Source organism: Ochotona curzoniae, unplaced genomic scaffold, assembly GCF_017591425.1.
Source record: "Ochotona curzoniae isolate NIBS_2020 unplaced genomic scaffold, NIBS_Ocur_1.0 scaffold_2476, whole genome shotgun sequence".
Lineage (NCBI taxonomy): Eukaryota > Metazoa > Chordata > Mammalia > Lagomorpha > Ochotonidae > Ochotona > Ochotona curzoniae.
The window spans coordinates 6551095-6577495 of NW_024467095.1; the positions used below are offsets into that span (position 1 = coordinate 6551095).

At 37.4% G+C, this 26401-nt stretch overlaps 1 protein-coding gene across 1 annotated transcript in view; it reads right to left on the reverse strand.

Moving 5' to 3' along the window:
* Positions 1-26401, reverse strand: part of CFTR (CF transmembrane conductance regulator) — a 144135-nt gene that overhangs the window by 33762 nt on the left and 83972 nt on the right. Inside the window, exons 13-21 of the mRNA XM_041002151.1 lie at positions 25905-25991; positions 23816-24539; positions 21897-22025; positions 15676-15713; positions 14662-14912; positions 11469-11548; positions 7398-7548; positions 5972-6199; positions 3126-3226 (exon numbers count right to left, since the gene is read on the reverse strand). Of these exons, the coding sequence (XP_040858085.1) occupies positions 3126-3226; positions 5972-6199; positions 7398-7548; positions 11469-11548; positions 14662-14912; positions 15676-15713; positions 21897-22025; positions 23816-24539; positions 25905-25991 (1789 nt within the window). The remainder of the gene's footprint in view (positions 1-3125; positions 3227-5971; positions 6200-7397; positions 7549-11468; positions 11549-14661; positions 14913-15675; positions 15714-21896; positions 22026-23815; positions 24540-25904; positions 25992-26401) is intronic.

A 26401-nucleotide genomic window follows, 5' to 3' on the forward strand; every position in this document is an offset into this window, starting at 1 on the left:
CTGCATGGATGACAGTTGTATGATGGAATAAACAACGAGATAAATGCCCACAAATGCCCAGCAAAGTTTCCTTGTGCTGTCTGGCAGGAAAACAAACACTCACATGTTCACTTTGATAGTCAAACAAAAGAACATGACTTTTAAACATGAGATCAAAGGCAAATATTGATACTTCTCATAGACTGTGTCAGAACACAATAGGTCCTTGCAAAGATTCTTACGCCACTGATGAAAGAAGCAAGGTCCAAGTACAGAATACAAAACCTGGGATGCCTGTGTGAAAAACGAGGGAGGAGAAAATTAAAGAAATTAAAGAATTTCACATGGAGACGGAACATGTATAATAGAAATGCACCAAAGAAAGGAACAAAGTCAGTGTGGAGGCTACCACATAAAACAAGAAACGCATATGACAAAGATAAAGGAAGTTTATCTAAAAACAGATGTTTATCTAAAAACAGATGTTTTTAGATAGAGAGGCAAGTGCAGTGCATGAGGATTTTAAAATGTTGTCAAACTTGGAGAAAGTTGAACGAAGAATTTAATAAATGAAGCACCATGTTAAATGAATATTTTGCTGCTACTTTCCAACAGAAGCAAATGACAAGAACATACAGGAATAAAAACCAAGGGACACAAAGTGTGGAAAGGATGACAAAAATTGGTTAAAACAAAAATGAACAATGGGAAAGAATAGAAACAATCTTTATTCACATTACCTTCAGATTACTTCTATTTCAATGAATTATTAAAATAGTTAAATAAAAATATTAAGACACATAGGAAAGATTAGGAATTTTGGGGTGGGAGAGCAAGGAGTAAGATGTTGGTTAAGAGGTTCACTTCCCACCTCAGAGGATCTGGGCTGAATATTCAGTTCTTCCACCCGGTTTCAGCTTCCTGCCTCTACAGACCCCGGGAGGCACAGGTGCCATCTCAAGGAGTGACATTTCTGCTCCCCACCTGGGGGTCCTAGATTGAGTTTTTCCAGATTGTGACTTTGGCCTCATCCAGCCTCCGCCATGCTGGGTATATGGGAAATCAATCTATGAATGCAAGTTCTATCTCTGTCTCTGTATTACTGTTTCTCTTGTTCCAACAACAAATAAAGTTTAAAAGCATGTGATAATATTTTTAATGAGGTGTTCCCGAGATTTTTTAATATGGACAGCTGTTCTTACAGAAATTAATTATGCACATTTTATAGCTGAATAATGTGCATAGTTGGAGCCTACATTACAGGTCTCAGTGAATGGGTAATTTGGGTTTCTAGATTCTCCACAAACGCTATCATTAGCAAACAAAGAATGTTTTTAAATATAGTACTCCAGAGAGATTAAAGGAACTTAGTGATGAATCTCCCAAGACCGAATATACAGACTGACTGCAAATTATATATAGGGTTTTAAAACAAAATGGGGGTTTCCACCGGTATAGGCAGCCTCATGGGGGCCTGGGGGCTTACACCAGAGTGGGTGTATAGGGACCAGGGAGGCCCATGCCCAGAAAGGAGGAGTGAGCCTGGGGAATTTCTGCATGTGCTTGGTCCTGGGGGAGGGGGAGGGGAGAGCCCTAGGTTAGCATATTGGCATGGTGTGCTGGTGGACTGGGCTTGGGGAACTGGGAATGTACTTGGATTTCTGGTGGGTAGAGGGATAGGGTGCTAGGTTGGCACATGTGCTGGAGGAAGGGGTCTAGGAAATCGGGCATGTGCTTAGGTCCTGTGTGGGTGGGAGTCAGAGATCCATGCCAGCATGCCACTCAGCCGGAAGTCTGGGTTGTGAAAACCATGCACTCATGGGCCTGTGGGCTGCAGATTGCTCACAGAAGGGGCTAATGGATGTGAGGGAGGGGAGACCACCGATGGAGTACACTGTAGATGAGGGATGATGTAGATGAGGGATAATGTCTGGGAGATTTTCACTGCCAAGGCTACTATACTTGCAGATAAGTATGGGGGTTGTAGATTCTCTGCCATTGTCCATGACCATAATAATGAATATATGACTGTGTATGAAGAACTATACCTTAGTCATGATATAGGGGAACTTCAGTGAAGAGAGGGGAATTGGGGACGGGATAAGGAAAATCCCAGGGCCTATGGAACTATATCATAAAGTAATAATAATAATAAAAAGATTTTTAAAATGTAAAAAATGGGGAAAATCTGTGTAGCTTCCTATAATCTCTTTCACATAAACAATACTCTGCATTTTAAGAAACCAAACAGGAGGAACAATAGAAACCTAAAGAAGGTCTTTGTATACACTATTAAAGTACTAACAGTGCTATAAAACAGCAATCAAGCAAAAAGGCACAAGGTAGTAACTGAGATGTTGACAGTAAAATGAACACTATCTCCAAATACTGTGGAAATTCAAAAATGAAAAGTAATTATATGCAAAAGGTTATGTTGTTAAATTTGAAAACCCAGAGTACAAAAAGATTTATTGAACAAATTGACATAGCATAAGATTTAAATAAACAAGTCATAAAGGCAAAGGTTAACAAATTTAATCTCTTTCAACTTAAAAACTTCAGTTCATCAAAAGACAGTTGTATACCAAGGAATTATGCTTCAAATTTACAGAACAATTGGTCTAGAATTCATATGTCCCTACAAATCACTTACCAATAAAATACAGCCTAGTTGAAAATGAGCAATTGACATGAACAAACACTAACAGAATAAAAAAAAAACTCAAGTGGCTAATAAATGTGCATAAGCTACCCGTCATTTCAGTAATCAATCACTTTCCTTCCATCAGGACCAAAATTAAAGTCTTAGGACATTGATACAGCAGATCTGAAAGCAATGTGACAGCAATGAAGGGGAATATGGGTGGATTCTATGAACCAACCATATTACTCCTAGGTATTTACACCAGAAAAGTCCTGGGCAAAGGGACATGTGCAAACATGTTCACTGAAACGTTAGCTATACATAGTCGCTATCTTTATGGATGACAGATCTGGGTTGAATAAAAGGTACAGAGAGGTCTTCAATTACTTTATGGAATTTTACTTCTTAACCTGAACATTGGGTATGCAGTTACCCCTTATGCACTTTCCTATTTTTTCCTTTAACTTTTCACCAAATTAAAAAAAAAAAATTAATGACTTACCAAGCTATCTACATCTATGCTGGAGTTCACAGCCCACTGCAACGTACCCATGATGTTCATGGCTAAAGTTAGAATAATACCAATCTTTCCTTCTCCATCACCTATACGTGGGAAAAGCAAATAAAAAGTGTTATTTTACTCTTTGGTGAACTACTTTATTCATGTCTCTCTTATGACATATTTCACATTAAGTTCACATTTCAATTTTATGCTGACTTTACCCACCTTTCATTCATTTCAGTTCACCACACTTCTAACTAGGAGCAATAATGCCCTGCAGATGGTAAGCATTCAGTCCATGTGATGGAACACTACAAAAGCATTAGTCCTTTATAAGAAATATAGTGGATATTAAAGGCATTGTTGACTTGGCATAGATACCAAGCTGTCTTTTGAACTATTACTCTGTACGTAATAATAGTGATAGACACTAGAATGAGTAATGGTGAACAAAATCACTGTGCTGCAATGAGCTGCTTTAGTCACCATCCAGGGGAGGGTGTTTCCGCAGCATCTTTGAAGTGTACAAATGTGCTGCGTACATTTCCAAGGAGAACCTTCTCTACTGGTCAGAGGCTGCTGTTGGGAAAGTGAACTTAGAGCTCACGGGGAAATCAGAAAACTAAAAGGTTTACCATTTGGAAAGAAAAGATTGCCCGTGATGTTAAAAAACAGCAAAAGACTAACTCATTTGGGAAGAGCAGTACTGGAGTATTAAATCAGAGTAAATGTTTTTCATGGACAGAGGAACCACTAACTAAAACTCATAAATATTCTTTATAATGGCTCCTAAATTTTCTAAGAGGAGTGTTCTTAAACTGCCTATAAATTTATGTTATCTTATATCACAAAATTGTCATAAGGTTCAAAAATTGGAAGAAATAATTCATAATTGGAATTATTACAATAATTGGAACTCTAATAATTGGACTTTGGATATTCACACATTTTTCTAGGAGAAGATACAACATAGATGGAACATTTGTGGTATTAGTCTTAAAATAATCATTTTAAATAGGTAAAATTTTTTCAGGAACTCAATGTATTATTTGTTCAGAAGATTAAGATGAGATAAGCTAAAATTTTAATATCAGGTAATGTAACATCTATTGAATATTTAATATGAATCAAGTACTATAGAAAGGATTTCTTCTTTGCACAGATTAAAATTTAGTATTCATCACAAACTTTATGGAATAGACTCCACTATTCTGTCCACACACAAGGAAAATGAAAGTTACAGGGAAATCAGTACAAAAATACAAAATACAGGTTAGGATTCAGCTAAAGACCAGTAGAGCACAATGACATTAGTTGGGTGGTCAACACACATACCAGCTGAGTACCTGATTTCATTGGAAAATCTGCATATTTTAATGTTCTCACCATGACCTCTGGCAAACTAAGACTTACTCGTAACATGAACCATCACTTAGAGCACATGGTACACACGCATGCACTTACTGTTCCTGAAATGTTCCTTCACATGATCCAGCTCTCTGATTCCTTCTCAAACGGCTTAAAGAAAAACTGTGACATTCTCAATGTATAAAGAAACTTTAGGAGCACAAATTTGATGCAGAGAGCAAGAGGTCACTGAGTACCTACATCCCACATCATGTGCCTGAACTCAAGTCCTGATCCACTCTTCGTTCCATCTTCCCAATAATGCATGTAACAGGAGAATATGACGGCTCAAGCCACCAGGTCCTGCCACCCACCCGTATTGAGTTTTGGGCTTTGTCCTGGTCCAGCACCAAATATCATGGGTGTTTAGCAAACTAACCAGCGACTGGGAGAGTTTTCTCTGTCTTTTTTCTCTCTCTCACTTCCTCTTTGCCTTTCAATAAGTAAAACAACAAACAAATTTAAAAATAGGCATTTTTCAAAAAAAATTGCTTAAAATTACTGTGCCACAGAGATTATTTATTTGCTCAGCCATTTACACTCCCAATGCACCAGATAAAAGAATGAACAGGGCAAGCTTGCTATTCTCACAGCAGCTAAGCAGACCATAGATGGACATTTCCCTGAGACAAACAAAGTAAATCTATCTTCTGCAAGATCTCACACTTGGGCAAAATAATTCTCCTGTTAATTTAAAGGAATCATATAGAAAATCCACTTTAAATCCATGTGGACCAACCATGGTATGCCAAGAAAACCAGTCTTCAGAGATAAAAATGAATTAAGCTGTCCCTCCCCCAAAAAACCCCAAAACAAACAAACAAACAAAACAAAACAACAGATTCAGATCAGCAACTGAACTCCTGTTAGGGAAAGAACATCTGTGACTAACTCCTTGGTGTCTGTTTTATATACCCTAGGGACCCAAGAGTGTCACTTGTCCTGGGAATTCATGAGGCACTCAGTGAATCCATCAATAATGTATTCTTTTGATCTCAGCAGGGTTTTGTTCCTAAAACTAAGTAACATGGCCGACTGGGCATACAGTCCACATCTGTGTATACACAGTATCATGTCATATAGTTTTCAATGTTTCTTACAGCTCAGAAAGTCAACTTTTTAAATTAGAGGAACTTAGGTATCCATGTAGATTTCTATTTTACCTACTATGAAATATTTTGCGTTTTTATTCAAAGATGCTATTTACATTTGAAACGTATCGCAATTGTATTTATTTTTCTTTTGTGATTTTTTTCTGCATATAATGAATTCTATAAACTAGTTGCTAAAAGAACAAAACTTTCAGCTAAGTAGATGTTGTGTCTGTGAGTGTAAGCATAGATATTTTCCCCACTCCTGTTCAATGAGCATATTAAAATAGAAAGATCTATCAATTCTGAATCCTGGAACTTATTGAACAGTTAATAAATTTATCATACCAGTGGTCAAAATGGAAATGAAGGCTACGGCAATGAAGAATAGGACAAAAACCATTTCTATCCTCATTTGGAACCAGCGTAGTGTCGACAGGTACAAGAACCAGTTGGCAGTGTGTAAATTCAGAGCTTTGTGGAAGAGAGTTTCAAAGTAAGGCTGCCGTCCAAAAGCACGGAGTGTCCATAGTCCTTTCAAGCTTGTCACGAGGTGAGTGAAGATTGGACTCCTGGCTGAAATATTCCCACAGAAAACAATGCAAACTATGTAAGCACACAGTCCCATTTCATACCAGCAAGTACCTGAACAAGAGTAACCTACAGTCAGACCGTAATTCTACAGGCAGAGGTGTTGATCACTTTGCAGCCATACTTACAAAATATGGGAACTTAGCATAAAATCGCTACTATTATTTGTTTGTATTTCTTAGCTACTATTGTGCACATTTTTTGTGGCTAATCCCAAGTAAATTACTGCAGGGAAAAGACAAGTCTCTTTTCATTAGGTAATTTTTAAAAAGTGAAACAATTAAGAAAATTTAAGTGACATCATTTTGCGAATAACCTTATTGGTGCAAGCTTACTGAAAGTTCACTCCCTAAAAATCATCCGCACTAAAGCTACTGGAAGAAAAATATGTTACCCAAGCAGTTTGAGGGGAGTTTGGGACACACAGCAAGAGAGCCCCAGGGCAGAAAGAAGGCTGACTAAAGATGAGAAGTCAGAGAGAGCAGTTTTGTCTTTCACCACTGGGGATCCCAGGGAAACCTTCAGTACTGGCAGCACTATCATTTTAAAAATTCAATTGATTAAAACAAATTATGAACAAATGTCCTATACCAACTCAGGTGAGATTCTCCATAATTGCCTTAAAACCAAAATGGTGCCTTATGGTCATTAAGAAGCAAGTCATACATACTTTGGAATATAGTTTCTTTTCAAATACATATACTTTAAAATATCATTGTTGGACCTGGTGCTGTAGCCTAGTGGCTAAAGTCCTCGCCTTGCATGCACCAGGATCCCATATGGTTACTGGTTCTAATCCTGGCAGCCCTGCTTTTCATCCAGCTCCCTGCTTGTGATTCTGGCAAGGCAGTAGACAACAGCCCAAAGCCTTGGGATCCTGCACCCATATGGGAGAACCAGAGGAGGCCCTGGGCTCTTGGCTTCAGGTTGGCGCAGCTCCAGCCACTGCAGCTACTTGGGGAGTGAATCAACAATGAAGATTTTTCTCTCTGTTTCTGCTCCTCTTTGTATATTTGACTTTGCAATACAAATTAAATAAATCTTTTAAAAAACCGTTGTTACACGGTGTAGGAATTTACATAAAAGGGGAAAATACATGGGAATAAAAGTAGATTAACAAGAGAAAGTTCCAAATAGCTCGCTTGGCTCTATTCCAAAGCAATCATCATCCATAGCGTCATACCTTCAGACTCCAGCTGCTTGAGTTGCTGTGAGGTGTGGAGGAAGTAGGCTCTCAAGAGAACGAAAGCTGCTATCACTGGCACCGTTGCTAAGAATATGTAAGGTTCTAAAATTGAGACCACGGCTATGGCTCCAATCACAATTAATAACAACTGTGGAATCAAACAAAATGGCTTGTGAGTAAACGCTGGCATTCCGAAGCAAATAAGATGGTGGCAGGGATTGGCTTTAAGCTCCTCTCGTCCGGTCTGTTCTCAGGAAGAGGCAGGTGTCTGCCTAGAGAACGGAACCTTCAGGAAGAACACTTCCGACAGCTTTGTGACAAGTCCAAACATTATCTAGATCACCAACAACAGTTTTCTTGAGTTTCTGAAAACACGATGTTCTTTGACTATGGGATGTTCTCATTTCTCCAACCCTTTAAAGTGCTGAATGACAAACACTTTTTAAATGAATAGGAATTCTACAAGCTGATTCTCTAAAGAAACAAACTCTTTTGAAATACATATAGTTTGAATGTAAACTTCAGGGTTTGTTTCATTCAGATGATTTTTGGCTTCAGGCATTCAAAGCTGGTACGTTCCGAGCTGGTGCTTTGCTGTGCTACATGTTAGACTAGGTATACTATGACTCAATCAACTAAGCAAAATGTTCCTTATGCCATTCTTGCCCCATAAGTGCCACTGTATTTTTTTTTAATATACTCCCCAAATAATCACAACAGCTAGAGCTGAGCTGATTTGAAACCAGGAGCTAGGAGCTTGTTCCAGGTCTCCTACATGGCAGCAAGGTCCAAGGCCTTAGGTCATCATAAACTGAACTGAATTGAAAGTGGATCAGCCAGGACACAAACCGGTGTCTATGCGGGATGCCAGTGCTGCACGCAGAGGATTTGCCCACTGAGCCACTGCGCCAGCCCCAAGTGCCACTAATACAAGGAAGAAGTCCCCAATGTGCTAACCAACATGAATAGATGCTTTATCAAAGGCAAACTATAACCTTTCTTAACCTAGACTGACAAATTTCAGTCTAGGATCTCATAGAAAAACTAAGCTGCAAGTATAAGTAAGAAAATGACTTAATTTAAAAGAGCCATCACATGAAATACGAGCATGCCTGATGATCACTATTGTCCTGGCAATATTAGGAATACTCAGCTACTCCTTTCCTTTTGCTATTGATAGTGACATGAACTGTAGCATGCTAATTATGATTTGCTGTAGCTTTACCATCTAATTTCAGTTTGGTCCTGTTTTCACCAACATTGGATACAGATAAGAGACATTAGTCTCATTTATGTTTGGGAAAAGAAAAGGCGGATTTTGAGGAATGACACTGTAAAAGTATTATGATAGAACAAATGGAATTGGGTAGTCTGTTGACCAACCTATCACACAGAGTTAAGAAAGAATGGAGAAGGTGGGTACACTTAGAACTGATGTGATAGTCACAAGGTGGGTCTGGTGCCATGGCCTAGCAGCTCAAGTCCTTGCCTTGAACATGCCGGGATCTCATATGGTCATTGGTTCTAATCCCAGCAGCTCCACTTCTCATCCAGCTCTCTGCTTGTGGCTTTGGAATGCAGTCAAGGACAGGACAAAGCCTTGGATTCCTGCACCCATGTGGGAGACCTGGAGGAAGTTCCGGGCTCCTGGCTTTGGATCGGCACAACACCAGCCATTGCAGTCACCTGGGGAGTGAATCATCAGGTGGAAGATTTTCCTCTCTGTCTCTCCTCCTCTCTATATAAATATCTGACTTGGCAATAAAAATAAAATAAATCTTTAAAAAAGCAGTCACAAGGTGGCAAGATTTCCAGCATCTATACCCCGCTGGGGGCCAGCAACCCAAGCTCTGCTGTACAACAGCTCCACTAGGAGCCCACGTCACACCCTAACAATTAGAGGCTCTGGCTGAAAATAGTTGACACTTCAACTACAAAATACTACACATAACAGAATCCAAAAAATTCTGTTATGAATTTTAATTCATAAATAGAAGCCCAAACATAAGTAAACACAACCAGCAGCGTTCATAAGTGAAAAGGTCCCTGTAGTGAATTATTTAGCAAAACCAAAATGAATCAGATCTGTACTGTGCTCTGGATTGCTGTACTTATCCTTCCTGAAAATGAGACTTCCTTATACAAGAAATAAAATGAGTAAATTGAGAATCCTGACTGATCAAGCATGAAGCAATAACACATAAGTTCAACAGGATTAGGGGTTGAGCAGATACAAACTGACATCAAAGAAAGAATTTGAGAGCCATCAGATATGTCAAAAAGTATTAACTCAGAAAACAAATGTTTAGGATCCAGCAATGTGGCACAGTGCATTAAGCTTTAGCCTGTGACAGCAGCATTCACATGGATAATGATTTAAGTCCTAGCCCCCCAACTTCCAATCCAACTCACAGAGAATACATCTGAGAAGGCAGTGACAGACGGCCCAGTGCTCGCATTCATGTGGGAGACTGGGATGAAGCTCCTGGCTTCCAACAGGCCCATCCCAGTCTTGGTTATTAGGGACACACAGAGACTGAAACAGTGGATGAAAGATTTCTCTTCCTGTGTCTGTCTGTCAATATGTCTGGCTGGCTGTCTCTCTCCCCTTCCTTCTCTCTCTGTAACTATGTTTGTTTTTTCAGATAAAATGATAAATCTTTAAAAATAATAAAAGAAAATAAGCCTCTAATTCAGAGATTTCTGAGTCTCAAACTGATGCAGAAGACATTCAGTGGATCACAAAATAGAAAAATCATCACCAACTGTCAACATTCATGAGTGTTTTTGCAATCAAGGTTAAGATGTTCACACTCAGGTTTGTGCTTGATTTAATAACACCACATTTGAGACCAGTCATTTACCATCATAGAATGAGGAACAAATGTTCTATATTCTCCAAATGTATGACCTCAAGGCTTGGATCAAAACATTCCAGAAGCTGCTGCTGCTGAGTTAAATCTCTAACCAGAGCAACTGAAGGTCATTGAAATGTGAAAGTTCACCTGGAATGGTAAATCTATTTGACTGTGTCCATCATTTCCAATGAGGCAAAATGCCAGCCTGGTTCTTACATGTCTCCCAATGTCAGCTAGGTAATACACACACCTAGGTGGGGCCCTCACTTTGATTTTATAGGTTTCCTTAAATGTGGCTTTATTATTTTGGAGGGGTGGGGCAGGGGCAACAGAGCAGAATGACTCATTGTAACGGGCAGTATTCTGTTTCAACTGTTTTTCCAAAGAGGCCATTGAGGTCATGGCATTCACTCACTGCAGCGTGACTTAAACCAGAGAGGATGTTCAGTAAGCTGTGCTGAAACCAGCCTGGTCCGATATTCAAGGGTATCATTTCCCAGCTGGGCATAGGTCCTGTCATTTATGTTATTCTCATGGCGTATCCTCAAGGTCACATTCATCTCCATCTTCTCCTTTCCTTCTCCACTTCTCCTCCTAGTGAGTCATCCCAAGCCATGGAGTAGGCCCTACAGTCAAGACAGCATGGAGGCCCTATTTGCATCTAGGATGCATCTCAGGAACCATTCGCAGCAAGCTCCATGGAACCCAGAGAATTTCTTTCCCTTCTGCTCTAGGAGAAAGGATGATTTCTCTTCTTTCTCTTCATTATGGTCCTTATGGTGGGAGGACTGGATAACTGATCTACGCCAATCTCTCCAGAGGCAAGGTTAGTTTCAGAGTTAATGCACATGGGGAGTTTACCTTTATTTCAACATGGGCCTTTGGACGTAAGGGGCTTCCATCCAACAGTGCTGCCAGTATTAAAACAGGCCTACTTTGTAGCAAGTCATTTGGGGACAGGTGGCCTTTTACATTTTCAAAGTAGGCAGTTATTACTTACTTCTACAGGAAGGATTTTCTTGAATTGGGATCACGGAGACTATTCTGACTTGTTATTGAACTTATTAAATGTATGCCTATTTTCAAGATTGTTAAGATGCACAAAAATCCGTATAAGATTTCAACTCTCACATGAAAAATAAGCAAAACTCAGTTAATTATTTAAAAATAAGACATTAAAGATGACTTCATCATGATTATTTTTACAAACCTGGATAAAGTCAAATATGGTAAGAGGCAGTAGATCATCCAGAACTGCCGTATCTTTGGAGAATCTGTTAAGAATCCCACCTATAACACAAAGGAAAACAAATTCCTCAGAAACATGTCATCTTCAAAAGACATTCCAAAAAAAGATATCAGAAATCTGTTTTCTCTAGTGTTTCTAAGTAATTATGTATGCAATTTACTATCTCTTACTCTTCAACCTTTGTTAAACAGATTCTTGTGACTCATATAAAGATAAGGTCTTTAATAAAATCCTTATTATAAATAATATCATGCATGGATACTCATCCCAGTATTACAAGCCTACTCTTGTTGCAACCACATTTCCCATCTGGCTATATTCCATAACAAAGGGCTCTCCTCTGGCCGTATTTTTCTAACACACCTCATTGGTCCATGGGTGCTCCCTCTGCCTGCCGATTACCTGGATCCCCTTTTGCCACTGCAATGTAACTTCAGCTTGTCTTTTACTTCCCAGATGCATATTTCTAGCATGATCATTTGTGGCTTCAATGAAAAATGTTATATATACAGTGTTAACCATATTGTAACTCATTGTTACAAGATGCTAGGCATAATGCTAAACAATGAGCACAGGTGAATAAGCCATGCTCCCTGCCCTTGAGGAATACACTGCTTACAAAAGTTGAACATACAATTAGATAAAATGCAATTTAACACTGTACAAAGAAACACTGAGTGGTATCATTCAGTTCCCATTAACTGCAGGATAAAGTCCAAAATTCTTAGTTTAATATTTAATGCTTTCTGTATTTGGCCTTAATCCAGTTAACTAGTAGAAGTTTCCTTGGCTCAACTATCTTGCTTAAGTCAAAGCAGCAAATATTTTTAAACAAACTCTGTAGCTTCCTATCTTTCTACTTCTCCCTTGTGGTTCCCTTTCTATTTTCCCTACATCTCTACTTGTCCAAATCCATATTTCTTCCCTGATTCAACTTAAATGACCCTCCTATAAGGAAGCACAAATGCTTGATCTAGCCAGAATTAATCTCTGCCTCTCCTTGACATACTTAATACAACCTTATCTAATGCCTACGTTACATATAATGATTGTATGTGGGTCATTTATTATGATCATATTGTATCTTTTTTTTCCAGACTGTAAATTACTACAGGGTAATGGGATAATATCACACTTATTTTGCCTCATCCAGGGCTCCAGGAAAATGCCTGATAGGGTGAAACGACTCATAAATATTCATTAATGAATATGCTTTTCAGTATATTTGTATAACTTTCCATAAACAACCCAAAAATTAACCCATGGTATTTATTCATATTAAAAAATGAAAGTTTGGTTTTCTGGAAAATAGTATCATTGTGGTGCTAATATTTCAAGTGATGGGCCTTTTTCAAAATAAGAATTCACATTTTCACTCATTCAATATACTTGGTTGAATGCCTAAGATGTATTTGGGTGCCTTACAGTACTTAAAAGCACTATGCTAAAATCAGTCAAGGACTCAAAAAGAACAGGGCCGGTATACAATAGGAAAAGCATGTCATAGGGGGAAATTTCAAGTGCACACACAGGGCAAAGAAGAACTGGCAGCTGCTAGGCTTAGTGTAGAAAACTGAAGCAACAGAAAAAGTACAATGAACCATAAATAAATCATAAAGATAGTCCTTAAAACAAGCTTAATCCTTGCATATGGAAATCAGAGGCAGCAGACAATGTCAGGGAAAGGACCGAGCAAGGCTTGTTATCTCAATTTTCAGAACCATAATCATTCCATAGGGCAAATGAAAGTTTGGAAACCAAGATGAATGAAAAAATAAATGGGATGATTTTTTGACTATTTACAATAGAAATAAAGAAGATGAAGAATCAACTATGAGTGCACTGACCAGAATGAGAGACTGGGAAAAGCAAAGAGGTGGATGGGAAAGTGTACCCTACAGAAGGGAGCAACAATGTCACACTGACATTTACTTATGTTTGCTGTGAACAGCCAAGTAAATTATATTGTTCCATTCTCCCAAAGAGAATCATTTTCTTCCTCACTTTACAGGTAAAACCACGGCTTAAAAGAACCTCTCTCACTGGGCCACGCTAAGGCTCTTGCACTGTCTGCGTTCTTTCCACTGTATCTCATGGCCTGTTTCTAACTCCCTCAGAAACTCAGGAAAATACCCAGCTTTTCCTGCAACTCATATTTCTTTGAAAATGAAATTAGTAGATCCATTTAACTGGACCAGTCTTGATACTAGAATTCTTGGCAGTAAAACATGATGGTGATTGTACAACCACCTGCGATGATGCTTTGGTACCAATGAGGGCTTCCTGGAGGGAGGGCTGGGCGGGAAGTAACACTAGGTTCCTAAATCTGTACAGTGAAATTTGTTTACTTAAAACAAATTTTAAAAATGTAAAAACCTCAAAGAAGATCTTTTCACATCTTAACACTGAGATTTCGTTGTCTAGAGAAAAAGATGTGTATTTCTTGAGATATTTTAGATACAAATCACTCTAAAACAGATTTCTATAAGGGAAACCCCTGGGGAAAAAAGAAAAGGCTGGGGATCATTTAGAATTTCAGAGTCCTTAAGTGTGAATTTCTGTAAATGAGTATCAACAAGACTGATTCCATTCCAAGTTTCCTACCTTAACTACCATACAGTTTACTTTTTGGTGATTACTCTTACTTTCTGTGACTGTAAATAAGATAGACTCAAAAACAGTACCAAAATATATTTGGGATTCTTAAAATATATATCACAACAATCTTATAGAACCAGCTTTGACTATTTTACATAAAACTGGATTACTCCATTCAGATTGTATCATTAGAACAATTCTATACTTTCTTTAATCCTATGAAGTCTCCTTCTTTCTTAGCAATACTAGACCCTGGCAATAAGCTGTCTGGATTAGGGCTTAAAACAGGAGGTCAGGTAGCTCAGAGGAGCCTGCCTCTGCTTCTACAGACCCATCAGTAACATGTCCTATCAACCAGAGCTATCCTGCTTAGCCAGGCTGTCAGGAGCAACAGCAACAAAGGGTAGATTCTAACAACTCAGAAACACACACACAGCCATAACGAAGCTCAAAAGGGGTACAAACACCTGCACAAAACCCAGCCCCACTCCTAAAGGCCAAACCTGTGCAGGCCCTGTAGACGAAAGACCAGCAATTCTATTTTATATCCAAGTACCTGCTTTCAATGTGTTGAGTGTTGACATGGGTGCCAGGAGCACAGAACTTAACATTTTGTGGTGTAAAATTTTCGACACCGTGATTAGAGTATGCACCAGTGGCAGACCTCTAAATATTCCCATTGCTAGCAAAGTGTCGGCTACTCCCACATAAATGTAAAATATATAAAAGGAGCTGGTGTTGGTGATAATCACTGCGGAGCTTCTGTTTGCATTATTCGTACTATTCCCTTCACCTTGAGGAGAGGCTCTGGAAAGCAAAAGAGAAAATTGTTATTTTGCCACCTGATTGGCTGCTGGTTTCCCGATAACACATGTGAATGAAACTACATGTAAAGCCGAAGAAACACACCTTTAAGAGCAGAGCATGTGCCCTTCTCTGGAGTTCACTATTCCCACAAAGTAGGGTATGTTTCTCAGCATTGAAACAGATACAATTCATTGCTAATGCTTAAAAGACTGAGAAGTAATACTAAATGTATAATGTTGTTTCAAATACTTTATTGCATTTCATGGAAGTTGAACACAACGAGGTGCTGTACATGCTCATCATCAAAACCAAGCATGGTTGGTCCTCCCTAGCCGTGGTTCCACATCCACGGGCTCTGCCAACCACAGATTAAAAGAGGGGAAAGTAGTTTTTGTGTTAGATATGTACAGACTCTTTCTCATCATTCCTCTCTAAACAATACAGCATAACAACTACTTACATAATGCCAGCATTGTATTATATAAGTGATCTAGAGGCAGTTTAAAACACACAGGAGGATTTACATAAGGTACAAGCAAACTATGCCACATATATAAGGAACTTGAGCATCTGTGGAGTTCTCGGTATCTGCACTGCAGCACCTGGCACTCGTCTCGCCTGGATATCACAGGAGCACTGTAACTTATTCTCCACTACCATAACACTGGAAGGAAATGAAGCATAGTGAATGTTGCAACGTTTTATGAGACCCCCCAAAAAACGTCAGTGCAACACACAATCCACAAAAGTACCGAATACTCACTTTCCGAGTATCCACAATACAACCAACGAAGCAGCCACCTGGAATGGAACAATACAGTTGATTTTCTTCTAACATCTTTACTCCTCCCATATCCACCTGTAAACTCACCATAATCAACATCAAAGGACATAACTTCATTTTCCTTTGCTTTGCATTCTTGAAGTCAGCAGCTGCAGTTATTGTCCTAACCACTATTACTTGTGGGGAGAACACATTCAGTTTGTGAAATTCAGTTTTCGTTGAGGTGAACGCTCAACTGATCCTGCATTCATTCAACAGGAACTACTCATTGAACCTCACAGGAAAGCTACAAGTTTAGCTATCTGTTTTAAATAATTCATTTGCTGTTTTTCTTAATAGAAAGAAACAGCCTGCTGGCAGATGATTCATCTTGCAGCTTTAGTAGTTTCATTGCCATGCCAGGGTTGTAGAGGCTTTTTCTTTTGAAATTAATTAATTATTAGAAAAAGTGAGATTAATGTTTGTGCAATGTAATCAAGAGTTTCAACAGTGTGAAACTTCCCAGCTTATGAATGAAAGTAAAGTACAGTTAGGTTAAAAAATATATTCTTGATACTAAGATTACTTAGGGCTGAGGGTTTTCTCCTGGCTAAAGATAAATGCTACACAAACACATCTAAACAGATAAACAAAGAAATTTCAACAAGTGTGATTTTTGTAATTCTTTGACATTCAAATCACCTGTACTCTGTTCTAATTTAATTCATCATTCCTTATTCTAATCCTTTTGACCAAATACAATTTTGGGTTGGTGCTTTCACAACTTATATACTAGAAATGATCCTAAAATTAATTAACCAGTTCAGCAATCAATTTACCAAGGAATGAAAGAGAAAAATCAAGACACAGGGAGCAAAATAATTTCGCAAATGAAGACAAAGAGTAAGTCATTTGACAAGAAACAGATAAATTTGGAAAAAGATACCCACATGCTTTATGTCACATTTTAAGTTATTTGAAATATTTTAGAGTATCACATCAACAAGGAGAAAATCAGGATGGGAATAGTACCAAATGATTTTACTATCAGAAAGTGAGAATGGAATAAAACAGTGTTAACAAATACAGAAACACATTTCTCATTAAAAGAAAAATGAATGGAAAACATTCAGTGTGACTTAAGAAACTGCATTCTGAAGTACAGAGCTATTAAAGAGTGCATGAGTTTTGGTTAAATTCACAGACAAGGGAGTTTAAACATAGATTTAGGTATATTCAGATAGAAGTATTTTGCTTTTAGTTTTTCTTTTTTATACTCACAGTCTCCAGATACTATCTCAATACAAGTTATCTTTGTTTCCTTGTAATTAAAAAAAAAAACTCAAAGTGACAAGAAATCAAGTAATAATCTTGCTATCACATACATATTTCTGTGAATACAAATGCCTTTCAATTTTTAAAAGATTATAAAATTTCTCAAGATCATAGCTTAGGATATATGTCTGAGCTTCTCATTGGTAGTTTTATATTTCCCTTCTGTTTTCATTGTAAGTGTCAATAAGTCTGGCATTGCCAATATTTGTTTAATGTGTGTAAATCTGAGAAATATACTAATAGAAAAGTAACCAAGTCAGTCTTCTAAAGAACTGGGTTAGTCATTATAATATAGAGTAATTTCCTGAATCCACATGGAATTGCCAAACCAAAAGCTTTTATGATTAGAACAAAAGCATTTTCGAGGACTTGACATAAAGACTACAGCAAAAATATTTGGGGCAGACAGAAACTGAGTAAGTTCTATCATTCCATTTCCAAAATGCCTTGATTGCGTATATATAGTTCATGCAATCTGTGATAGAGTGACAATGATCGAAAATTAAGGAGAGATGCAAAGCAGAGCTTTCCTTTGCATTTTCTCTTGGTTTTAAAAAGTATATTCCATGTTACATAGACCAGAGTATACGTTGCACAGAAAGCAATGATTTCCAAAACTCGGACCAATGGTTCAGTAAACTGTCCCTAAATCAAAAGTGATTGTCAGAAGTAGTAGTGTTGTTGTGAGAGTAAACTGTATTTCCAATTTATCACATTATAAAGACAAGGGTTCCTCCACACAGACAGACTTCAGGCTCCCCAATCAGCACAAAACTCTTTGTTATAAAAGAAACTAGAGAAACACCTCCTAATCCATCATTTGGATTTCTTCCTTATATAGTCAATGAGGCACTGCCAATCAGTGGCACTAGAAAGATCATTGTACTTCAAAGCTTATTCATTTGGTGTTAGTACCTAACAATTTGCAGAGGATAACACTCTAAACTGGGGGAAATGGTACAAAAGTACAGTGGGAGAGTGGCTCCCTTCCAAAAGTGAGATACTCATCATGTGTTAACAAATTGAATAGGCCCAACCTGCTTTTTTCAGTTCATCAACTTTGAAAAAGCACTAATGCTTTATTTTTATGGTTGGGTGCTTATTTATTTGAAGTTACAAAGGTAAAGGGAAAGAAATCTTTTATCTACTGATTTACTCCCCAATGGCCACAATAGCAACATTTCAACCAAGCCAAAACCAGGTTCCAAGAGCCATGTGGTTCATCCAGATCTCCCATGTGAATGCAGGGGCCCAAGGACTTGGGCATCTTCCACTGCTTTTCTAGGCACATCAGCTGGGAGCTAGATTGGAAGCAGAGTAGCCAGGACTCAAACCAGCACCCTTATGGGTTGTCAGCATTGTAGGTGGTGGCTTTACCTGTTACACCACATGCCATCCCCAAAGAAAGAACTACTTCATATTACAAAAGCAAAATATATTGGACTTTCTCATAAATGCAACATAAATGCAAATTGAAATATGATCAGTATAAAAGCTAAAAGTAGATAAATCAATCTTGTGGATAAAAAAAGATACCTTAACCTGTGTTTAGGGTCTCTGATCATGAATATGAGGTGCTAAACAGGCTTCAAAGGAATTAAATACTGATTCTACATTAGCACCTGTCCTGTGATGTCAAATCTCAGTAAGAAAATTCAAAGGTGATGAGAAATGGACAAACTGGCCCAAAGAGCTTAGTGTAAAAGAAAAACTACGTAGTTTGCTTCAAAGAAAACAATGGAATTACAAACACTCGGCAATAAATTGGTTAGCTACATAACTGTGCACATAACCTTAAAATTTCTATTTTTCTTTTATTATCAAGATTTTGTGGGTTAGAATTTTCAAACCCAGTGAAATGTCAAAGCCAATATTGTCAAAAGGCTCACAATATATCAGATAATTTTGTACCCAGAAGATGGCATTATCAATTATTTTGACTAGTAAAGATAACCTTTTGCAATAATTCTGAGAGGTCAACTAATAATGGGTGGTTATGTAGCATTAACATCTGTCGCTGCAATTGAACTTGTAGCCTGAAGACAAAGGGTCATTGACTTCTTGACTGAGCTAAGACTGCTATACACACGTGTAGCCATGCAACAGTAAATTACTTAATTATACACCATGCTGACAGGGGCCTAAGTTCAATTTTTCAGAAATGTACAAGACAAATGAGTATTAATTATTAGAAATCGCCAGCACTTTAACACTCTTTTTCTACTTAAAACGAAGAATACCAAACCAGTCAATCTTTCCATATGGAGGATCAAAGGATTAACAATTATATAGGGCTGGCTGAGATTACAGGAGGCATTGGTTGAGTTTCATTCTAATTAACATTAGTAATTTGACATGACTATAAAAGATTAATGAGGTAAACTGAACTATATTTCAATGCTATATTTATTACTCAATTAAGAGTATGTCAAATTATTCGACCTCTTATTTTTGCTAAGGCATAAAAAATCATTGAAATATTCATCATATCTCTGTTATGGACTTATTCACATCAAACTACTTTGGGCTTAAATTAATTGTATAGCATTAAGTATATTTATGATAACAGCAGAAATGTTTGGTTATTGTGTACCAAGCCCTGCATTACATGCTTAATAACCTTGAAGCATGTTTACTCACAAAACGACCTATGAGGCTGGAATTGTTACAATCTCCATTGTATGGATGAAGAAACTGAATTGTCAGGTTAATCAACTTGTGTTAATAAGACACAGTCAGAACTCACACCCAGGGCTATGTGGCTTCAGAATGGACACCATGCTGTCCTGCCCCTTGCACTAACCTCCTTTTGACTTGTTAATTGAAAACAACATGGCAAAAGGAGAGATGTCACCAAATCTCAAAGATCAAATGGAAACCAATGGTTACTTGATGTAATAGGCTCAACTTTCTGTTAATAACCTTAGATACTGAACAACATCTTACATGATCCCAGAGTCATGATGAGGCTTTAGGTAGCCTTCTTGATTGGGGCCAGAACTCATATAACAATAAGAAAAACATACAGTTGCAATGTTTTGTTTTGGTTACTTGTCCATATTTACTGTTTCAGAAGAGACAGTTCCTCATCTGGATCATTTCTTCCCTGAAGACATCATGGGACATTACATTACGTTTAGGCTTTATGTTAGGACACATGCAGGATACCCCCTGAAATACATATCCAGAGTAATTATTCACGGGTGAATCCAATCCACAGATGTGTTTTAGTGTGTCCATGCTGGGATCATTTGATGGTTTTTGTTTACTCAAACTACTCACAACTTCAAATGGAACCCTGTCCTACATAAAAAAGTAAAAAGATTTGTCAAAGCTGAACCCAGATTCATTCATGGTGCTGAGCTGCCATGATTCTTCTGAGGAAGCAGGCAGCCAGTGCCTTCCTCTCAGCCTCTGCCTTCTGAGGTGTCCTGCCAGGTCCTAGAACTAACCTCAACCACCTCCTATTCTCAGGTATATGGTTCATGTTCACCCAAAAACGAGCTATAGTCTATTGTGATATTTGCATTTTCCCATGTTTTGGGGGGTTTTGTTTTTTATCTTGACAGTGTGAAGAGCAATAGAGGCATGGCTAAGGCGCAATGCAGCTGGCACCAGAGACAACATTTCTGTAAGCATTATTATTATTATTATTATTTAGTATATGAGAGACAAAGTATGCTTGCATGTTTCTGTCAACTGGTTCAAAGCTACCCAACATATCCAGGTCTTTCACACAGCAAGCAGAGACAGCAACTCAATCTTTCACCACTGGCTCCTGGGGTGTGCATCAGCAGCAAGCTGGAGTCAGCAGTCAGAGGCAGCCACTGAACCCAGGCAGTGCGATACAATGTACTGGCATCCCAATCAACAGCTTAACACCTGGGCCAAATGCAGCTCCCAAGCACAGGATGTGAACTCTGAAAGTGTTGTTTCAAATAATTCCAAAGCCATGGCTATAACTTCTTTTGTGAAGAAATGCTCATTTGAAGAGTCACCATCTGTATATTTAATAACTCAATAGCTGGAGTGAAATAAGCTTAAAATTTAATGCAAAATTATTTTTAGTCTTCAATTTCAATCCATACAAAGCCCTCTGCTTCAAAATTTTCAATCACTATAATAAAAAATGCTCATAGCTAGAGAAATAATGTACAATATGAGGATTATAGGTAATAAAATTGTAATTATCTAGGATTCACACTAAATGTGTAAATTTGAGTTGCTCTTGTCACATACACACAAAAGTTTGCAACTGTGAGGATGACAGATATACTTCATTTTACTATAGCAACCTTTTGCCATCTCTTTATAGATATGTAAGGTATATCATGACACATGATATACATCAAACACAGGTAACTGGGATGCATACTACAGTACAGTAGCTAAGCTGCTATCTAACCATAGCTGAATAACATTCAAATATCAGCTACTCTGTTTTCAGTACAACTTCCAGCCAAAGTACACCTTAGTAGGTAGCACATGATGGCTCAAGAATTTGGATTCTTGTCCTCAGGTTTCAGCCAGGTCCAGCCCTGGCGGTAATAGACATTGGATAAAATTTAAAACTTAAATAAATTTTAGAAGTTAAAAATATTTTTAAAATATACATACAATAATATTTATTTTTTAAAATCATCTTCACATATAGTAATTGTGTTTAAATATCTTTTATATGCTTTGATTAAATAACATGTCAATAAGCATTGCATTTGTTGCTTTCCAAAAGCTAAGAGCTGTTTAGGAAACCATACAATTAAATGCTATAAGATTACAATTAGTCACATATATGTGTACAAATATACTTTCCAATGCCTGTGTATAGAAATGTTCTTAATTGAATTTACATTCACAGTAATACTTTTACAACAGAACATGCTTACCTGAGCCAGAAAAACAACTAAACACCAAATCAGCACAAAAATCAAGCTCTTGTGAATAGTAATATATCGAAGGTATGTATTCCATGTGGTCACTGCTGGTATGTTGTCCACATCATCAATAAAGCACTCCTGAAAAAAAAAAGTCAAAGCTATTACAATGAGATAATCCCATTCAAGGCCACCATCGCTATTTGATCTTGAATGTGTGCAGATAAAATAATACCATCTAAAGCTAAGCAATGCTTAATAAATACGTCAATATGAATGCCATGTTTGATATCACCCTATAAGCCAGTATTGTCCACAGGTGCAATAAAGCTCTTTGAAGGGCAAGAAACACTATTCTTTCTCCAAAGTTTTAAACGTATATCATTGGCATATATATATAATAACTTTATATATATATACATATTTTTTTTTACTAATTTTACTAATGCAGTGTTTACCAGAAGGGTGCATTAACATGATGCTCTCTGAAGCTCCCTTTTATTTAATTTATTTCTTCAGGAATTCATATGCAAGCATAACTTGATACCTGAAGAGGTTTTCCAACAGGTACAAACTACTCTTTGCACATTCCTCAGTAACCTAGGATGTCCAGTTGTGATAAATTACAAAATTCTTATCTTTTCCCCCTAAATGACTTCCTGTGCCATTTGGCAAATGCCATACAAAGGTTCGGGGAGAAAGAAAAAAATCTTGGTAGCTCAAAGAGAAAAGATATTTTTGTTTCTCAAGAAGTCAACAAAACTCATAGAGAAACCTCTAGAATGACATAAAAGAAGTTGTGAAATTGGAATAGAGCACACTGCCACTGGACACAGATGGACCTGAAGTTAAATCGAAGCCTGTCGCTGAGATCCCAGGGACGTCTGGAAATGAGGGTAACGACAGGCACATTGGACAGTGCTGGGAACTAAGATTTTCCCATCTGGGATAGAAGCAATCTATGACTAGAAGCTATTATTGATCAAAAAATCGTTCTTACAATAAATTTACAGATGTGGGTTAGACAAATTCAGTTAGTTTTCTATTAAACCATACAGATGAATTTTCCTTTAGGAATCCTTTCCAGATTACAGAACTCAAAGTATGTATTTTAGGGATCACCTACAGGTTTATTTCTTCATTTTACAAAGAAGGAAATCTTGACTCATCCACTGGACCAACAGCACACTAATTTTAGATAATCTATTACACATAACAGTTTACTACAACTCTGGGTTTATTTATTTCAAGACATTTAAGTTTCCTTGGAAAAAACAATAACAAAAATTCTCCTCTTTTACATGGCTTCTTGTTCAAAGAATAAAAGCATTCCATTCTTCAGAACAGGATGAGATTTCTGTCTTCAGACCGGCAACAGCACATGCTGAATCTCATATACTCTAAAGGAAATATTTTCAGAAACCCTATGTGTAAAGCAATTTACTGCTAATGAAATTCAGGCAACATTGATGTTAATAAGTCAGAAACTGAATTGGTTCCATCTTCCATCTAGAAGTTACATGTTTAACTGTACTATATGAGCGCAGGCCACTTCTAAGCAGATACACTTAGAGACTGGCCTTTAAAAACTGAAGCAACAGTGTTCACAGATGCATTTATACTCTACCTCATCCAACACACATGGTAACAATGCAGATCCTTGTCACAGCAACGATCCAATATCAAGTCTTTGCTTGGGCTCACCATACTATTTACAGGAAGAGAAATGCCCAGTACACAATGAAATAGCTAATCATTTTATATTTTAAAGTCATTTATATAATTTATAGACATTAGGCTTCCCAAATCTTAAAATAAGTTCATCTTTTGTCCTATCATTTCAGTAATTTTTGTAAACATTACAGACCACAATGCATTCAATTGCATCCTGGGGTGGCGGTGGGAAATTTATGCTACTATTTTACATGTACCTTTAAGTCTTCTTCATTGATTTCCTCGCTAATTTCCAAGCCACTTTCTTGAGACAGCCGTCTTGAGTATATGTCCATTTCAGTGAAGTTTGTCTGAGGGGCTAGAGACATCTTCCGCGCAGTGGTGGTTGTCCTTCGGTGGATGCTGGGGCCCTGGTTGGCCGAGTGTGTCATCAGGTTCAGGACCGACTGCCTCCTCCTGCTCTGCAGTGTGGGGCCTGTGTTGATCATGTTGCTTCGAGGCAGAATCGCCTCTCCCTGCTCCGAGTCTGGAACCAGGGAGAGCCGCCGTTCTCCTGATTCATCCGTGTCTTCTTCAATGCCATTCATTGGTAATGGAGTTTTTTGTACAACAGAAAATTTTCTTATAGAGTTGATTGGATTGAGAATAGAATTCTTCCGCTTTTCCCCAAACTCTGCGTTCTGTTTAAAAGATTGTTTTTTGCTCTCGTTCCAGGAGACAGCAGCATCTCCTTCTATTGAGAAACGCCGAAGGGTCTCAGTTATAATTGAATTTCTCCTTTCTGCACTAAATTGGTCGAAAGAATCATATCCCATAAGCTTTGAGCTGAAGTCTGGCCGCAGATTTTGTAGTTCAGAGAATGTACCATAGAAATAGCTGCTGCCTTCATGTAAAATTAATATTTTGTCAGCTTTCTTTAAATGTTCCATTTTAGATGTGACCAAAATCCTGGTTTTGTTGGCCATCAATTTACAGACACAGCTGTAAGAATATAAAAAGATACAGTATTTTAATTTCATAAACAATCTGGCATAAGTAAATGTGTACTTTATATTAGCATTTTGTTAATATTTATATTATACAAAATCATTATATTACCACTTTCGTTGTTCTTAAAATATTTCATACCCTGTAGCAAATACTCTAGAGTGATTAATTGCTGCATGAAATAGCATGTTACATTATAAAATTGAAAATTAGCCCTAGAATGAAACCAGCATTCTGAGATGAAAGACTGAGCAAATCATTCAGCATCTGGGTCTTACATAATCTAGAAAATGAGGGAATTGTTAGGTTATCTTTAAGGCAGTCTGTTTTCACATAATATGTAACAATTTTCTTGCTCTTTACATTTCCCTTTTATATTTTAGGTTGGCAAATAATTTAGTCCTCAATAGCTTATATTAAAACTAATCTGATTTTTTAACTACAAAAATAGCAACAACCAATTATTGGATTAAAAGAAGTTGATGCTTCAGTAATACAATTTTCCTGTAGAAATAAAGTCTTGACTAGAAATAGCTATAATACAATAGTTTCTTTAAGGAATTAATGCATTTTACATAGGACAGAAAAAGATATTTTAGATTATAGCCTACCCTACTAACACAATAATGTAAAGTACAGTTTGTAAGAAGTTATTGCGAAATTATGAAAACAGCATTTGAGTATCAATTTTAAGTGAATTCTAGGAAAAGTACTTCTAAGAATAATGTAGTCATTTTATACACATGAACATAAAAAAACAAAATATTTACACAAGAGTATAATGACTTCTGTATAAGACACTTTTTACTTCATGAAATCATTTTGCAACTTTGAAATTAAGCTATAATTGTTATATAAGTTATATAAAAAGTTCGTTTTAGAAACTTCACAGACTTTGAGCCCCCATGGAACTCCAAGGAAGTATGGACATGAAGCTCTGGTGTGACGGAGAAAAAGGTTTTTAGGAGATGCTAGGGTAGATGCATGGTCTGAACATTAACCAACAATGAGCCATAAATCTACCAAGGAGGAAACAGAACAAAACACTAATATATACACACAAGTAAAGTTTTAAGTATAATAAGTTAAATAAGAGAAAATACACAACAGGTCAAATCATTGTAAAACCTACATCGTGTTTGCTACATAACAACACAGCAGTGGCAGAAGTTGATTAGGCATTAGGTGTCACAAAAAGTTTCACTGTATGAACCTTAAATCTTAGGCACACTATTTTCTGTTGCATGTCCTCCATAATGGTGGATATATTTCTCAAGAGGAATGCAGGCTATGACATCACACTCATTCCTTCTTGTCTTTTGTTATGAATACTATAAGTGGGTAAATTCCAAAACATACCTTTCAAATATTTCTTTTTCTGTTAAAACATCTAGATATCCAAAAGGAGAGTCCAACAGATACAGGTCAGCATCTTTGTACACTGCTCTAAAATGAAAACAGAGTTCATTAGTTTTCCTTCTTGCTTCCCACGCCATTTAGTGTAGATAATTAAAACAAAAGCAGTAGCTACACACATTTCAGTGTGGTCACTACATCCATTCATTGAACCAACACTACTGCCAACACAGTGCAGAAAGAGTTCCGCTAGAAGCTTCTTTTCCTATGTTGTCTTTTATGGTATAGATGACATTAAGTGAAGAATAAAGGGATAAAACAGGTAACACATACATGGTTGTGGTTTTTAACATCACTCCAAGAACCATTAAAATGATTTTGCTAATTGTACACTGCATTAGCTAAGACACATTACACCATGCTTTTCTACTGCATTACAAAATCTGAAGCATGGCCTTAAAAACTCTTTTAACAGGGCCCGGCGTGGTGGCGCAAGTGGT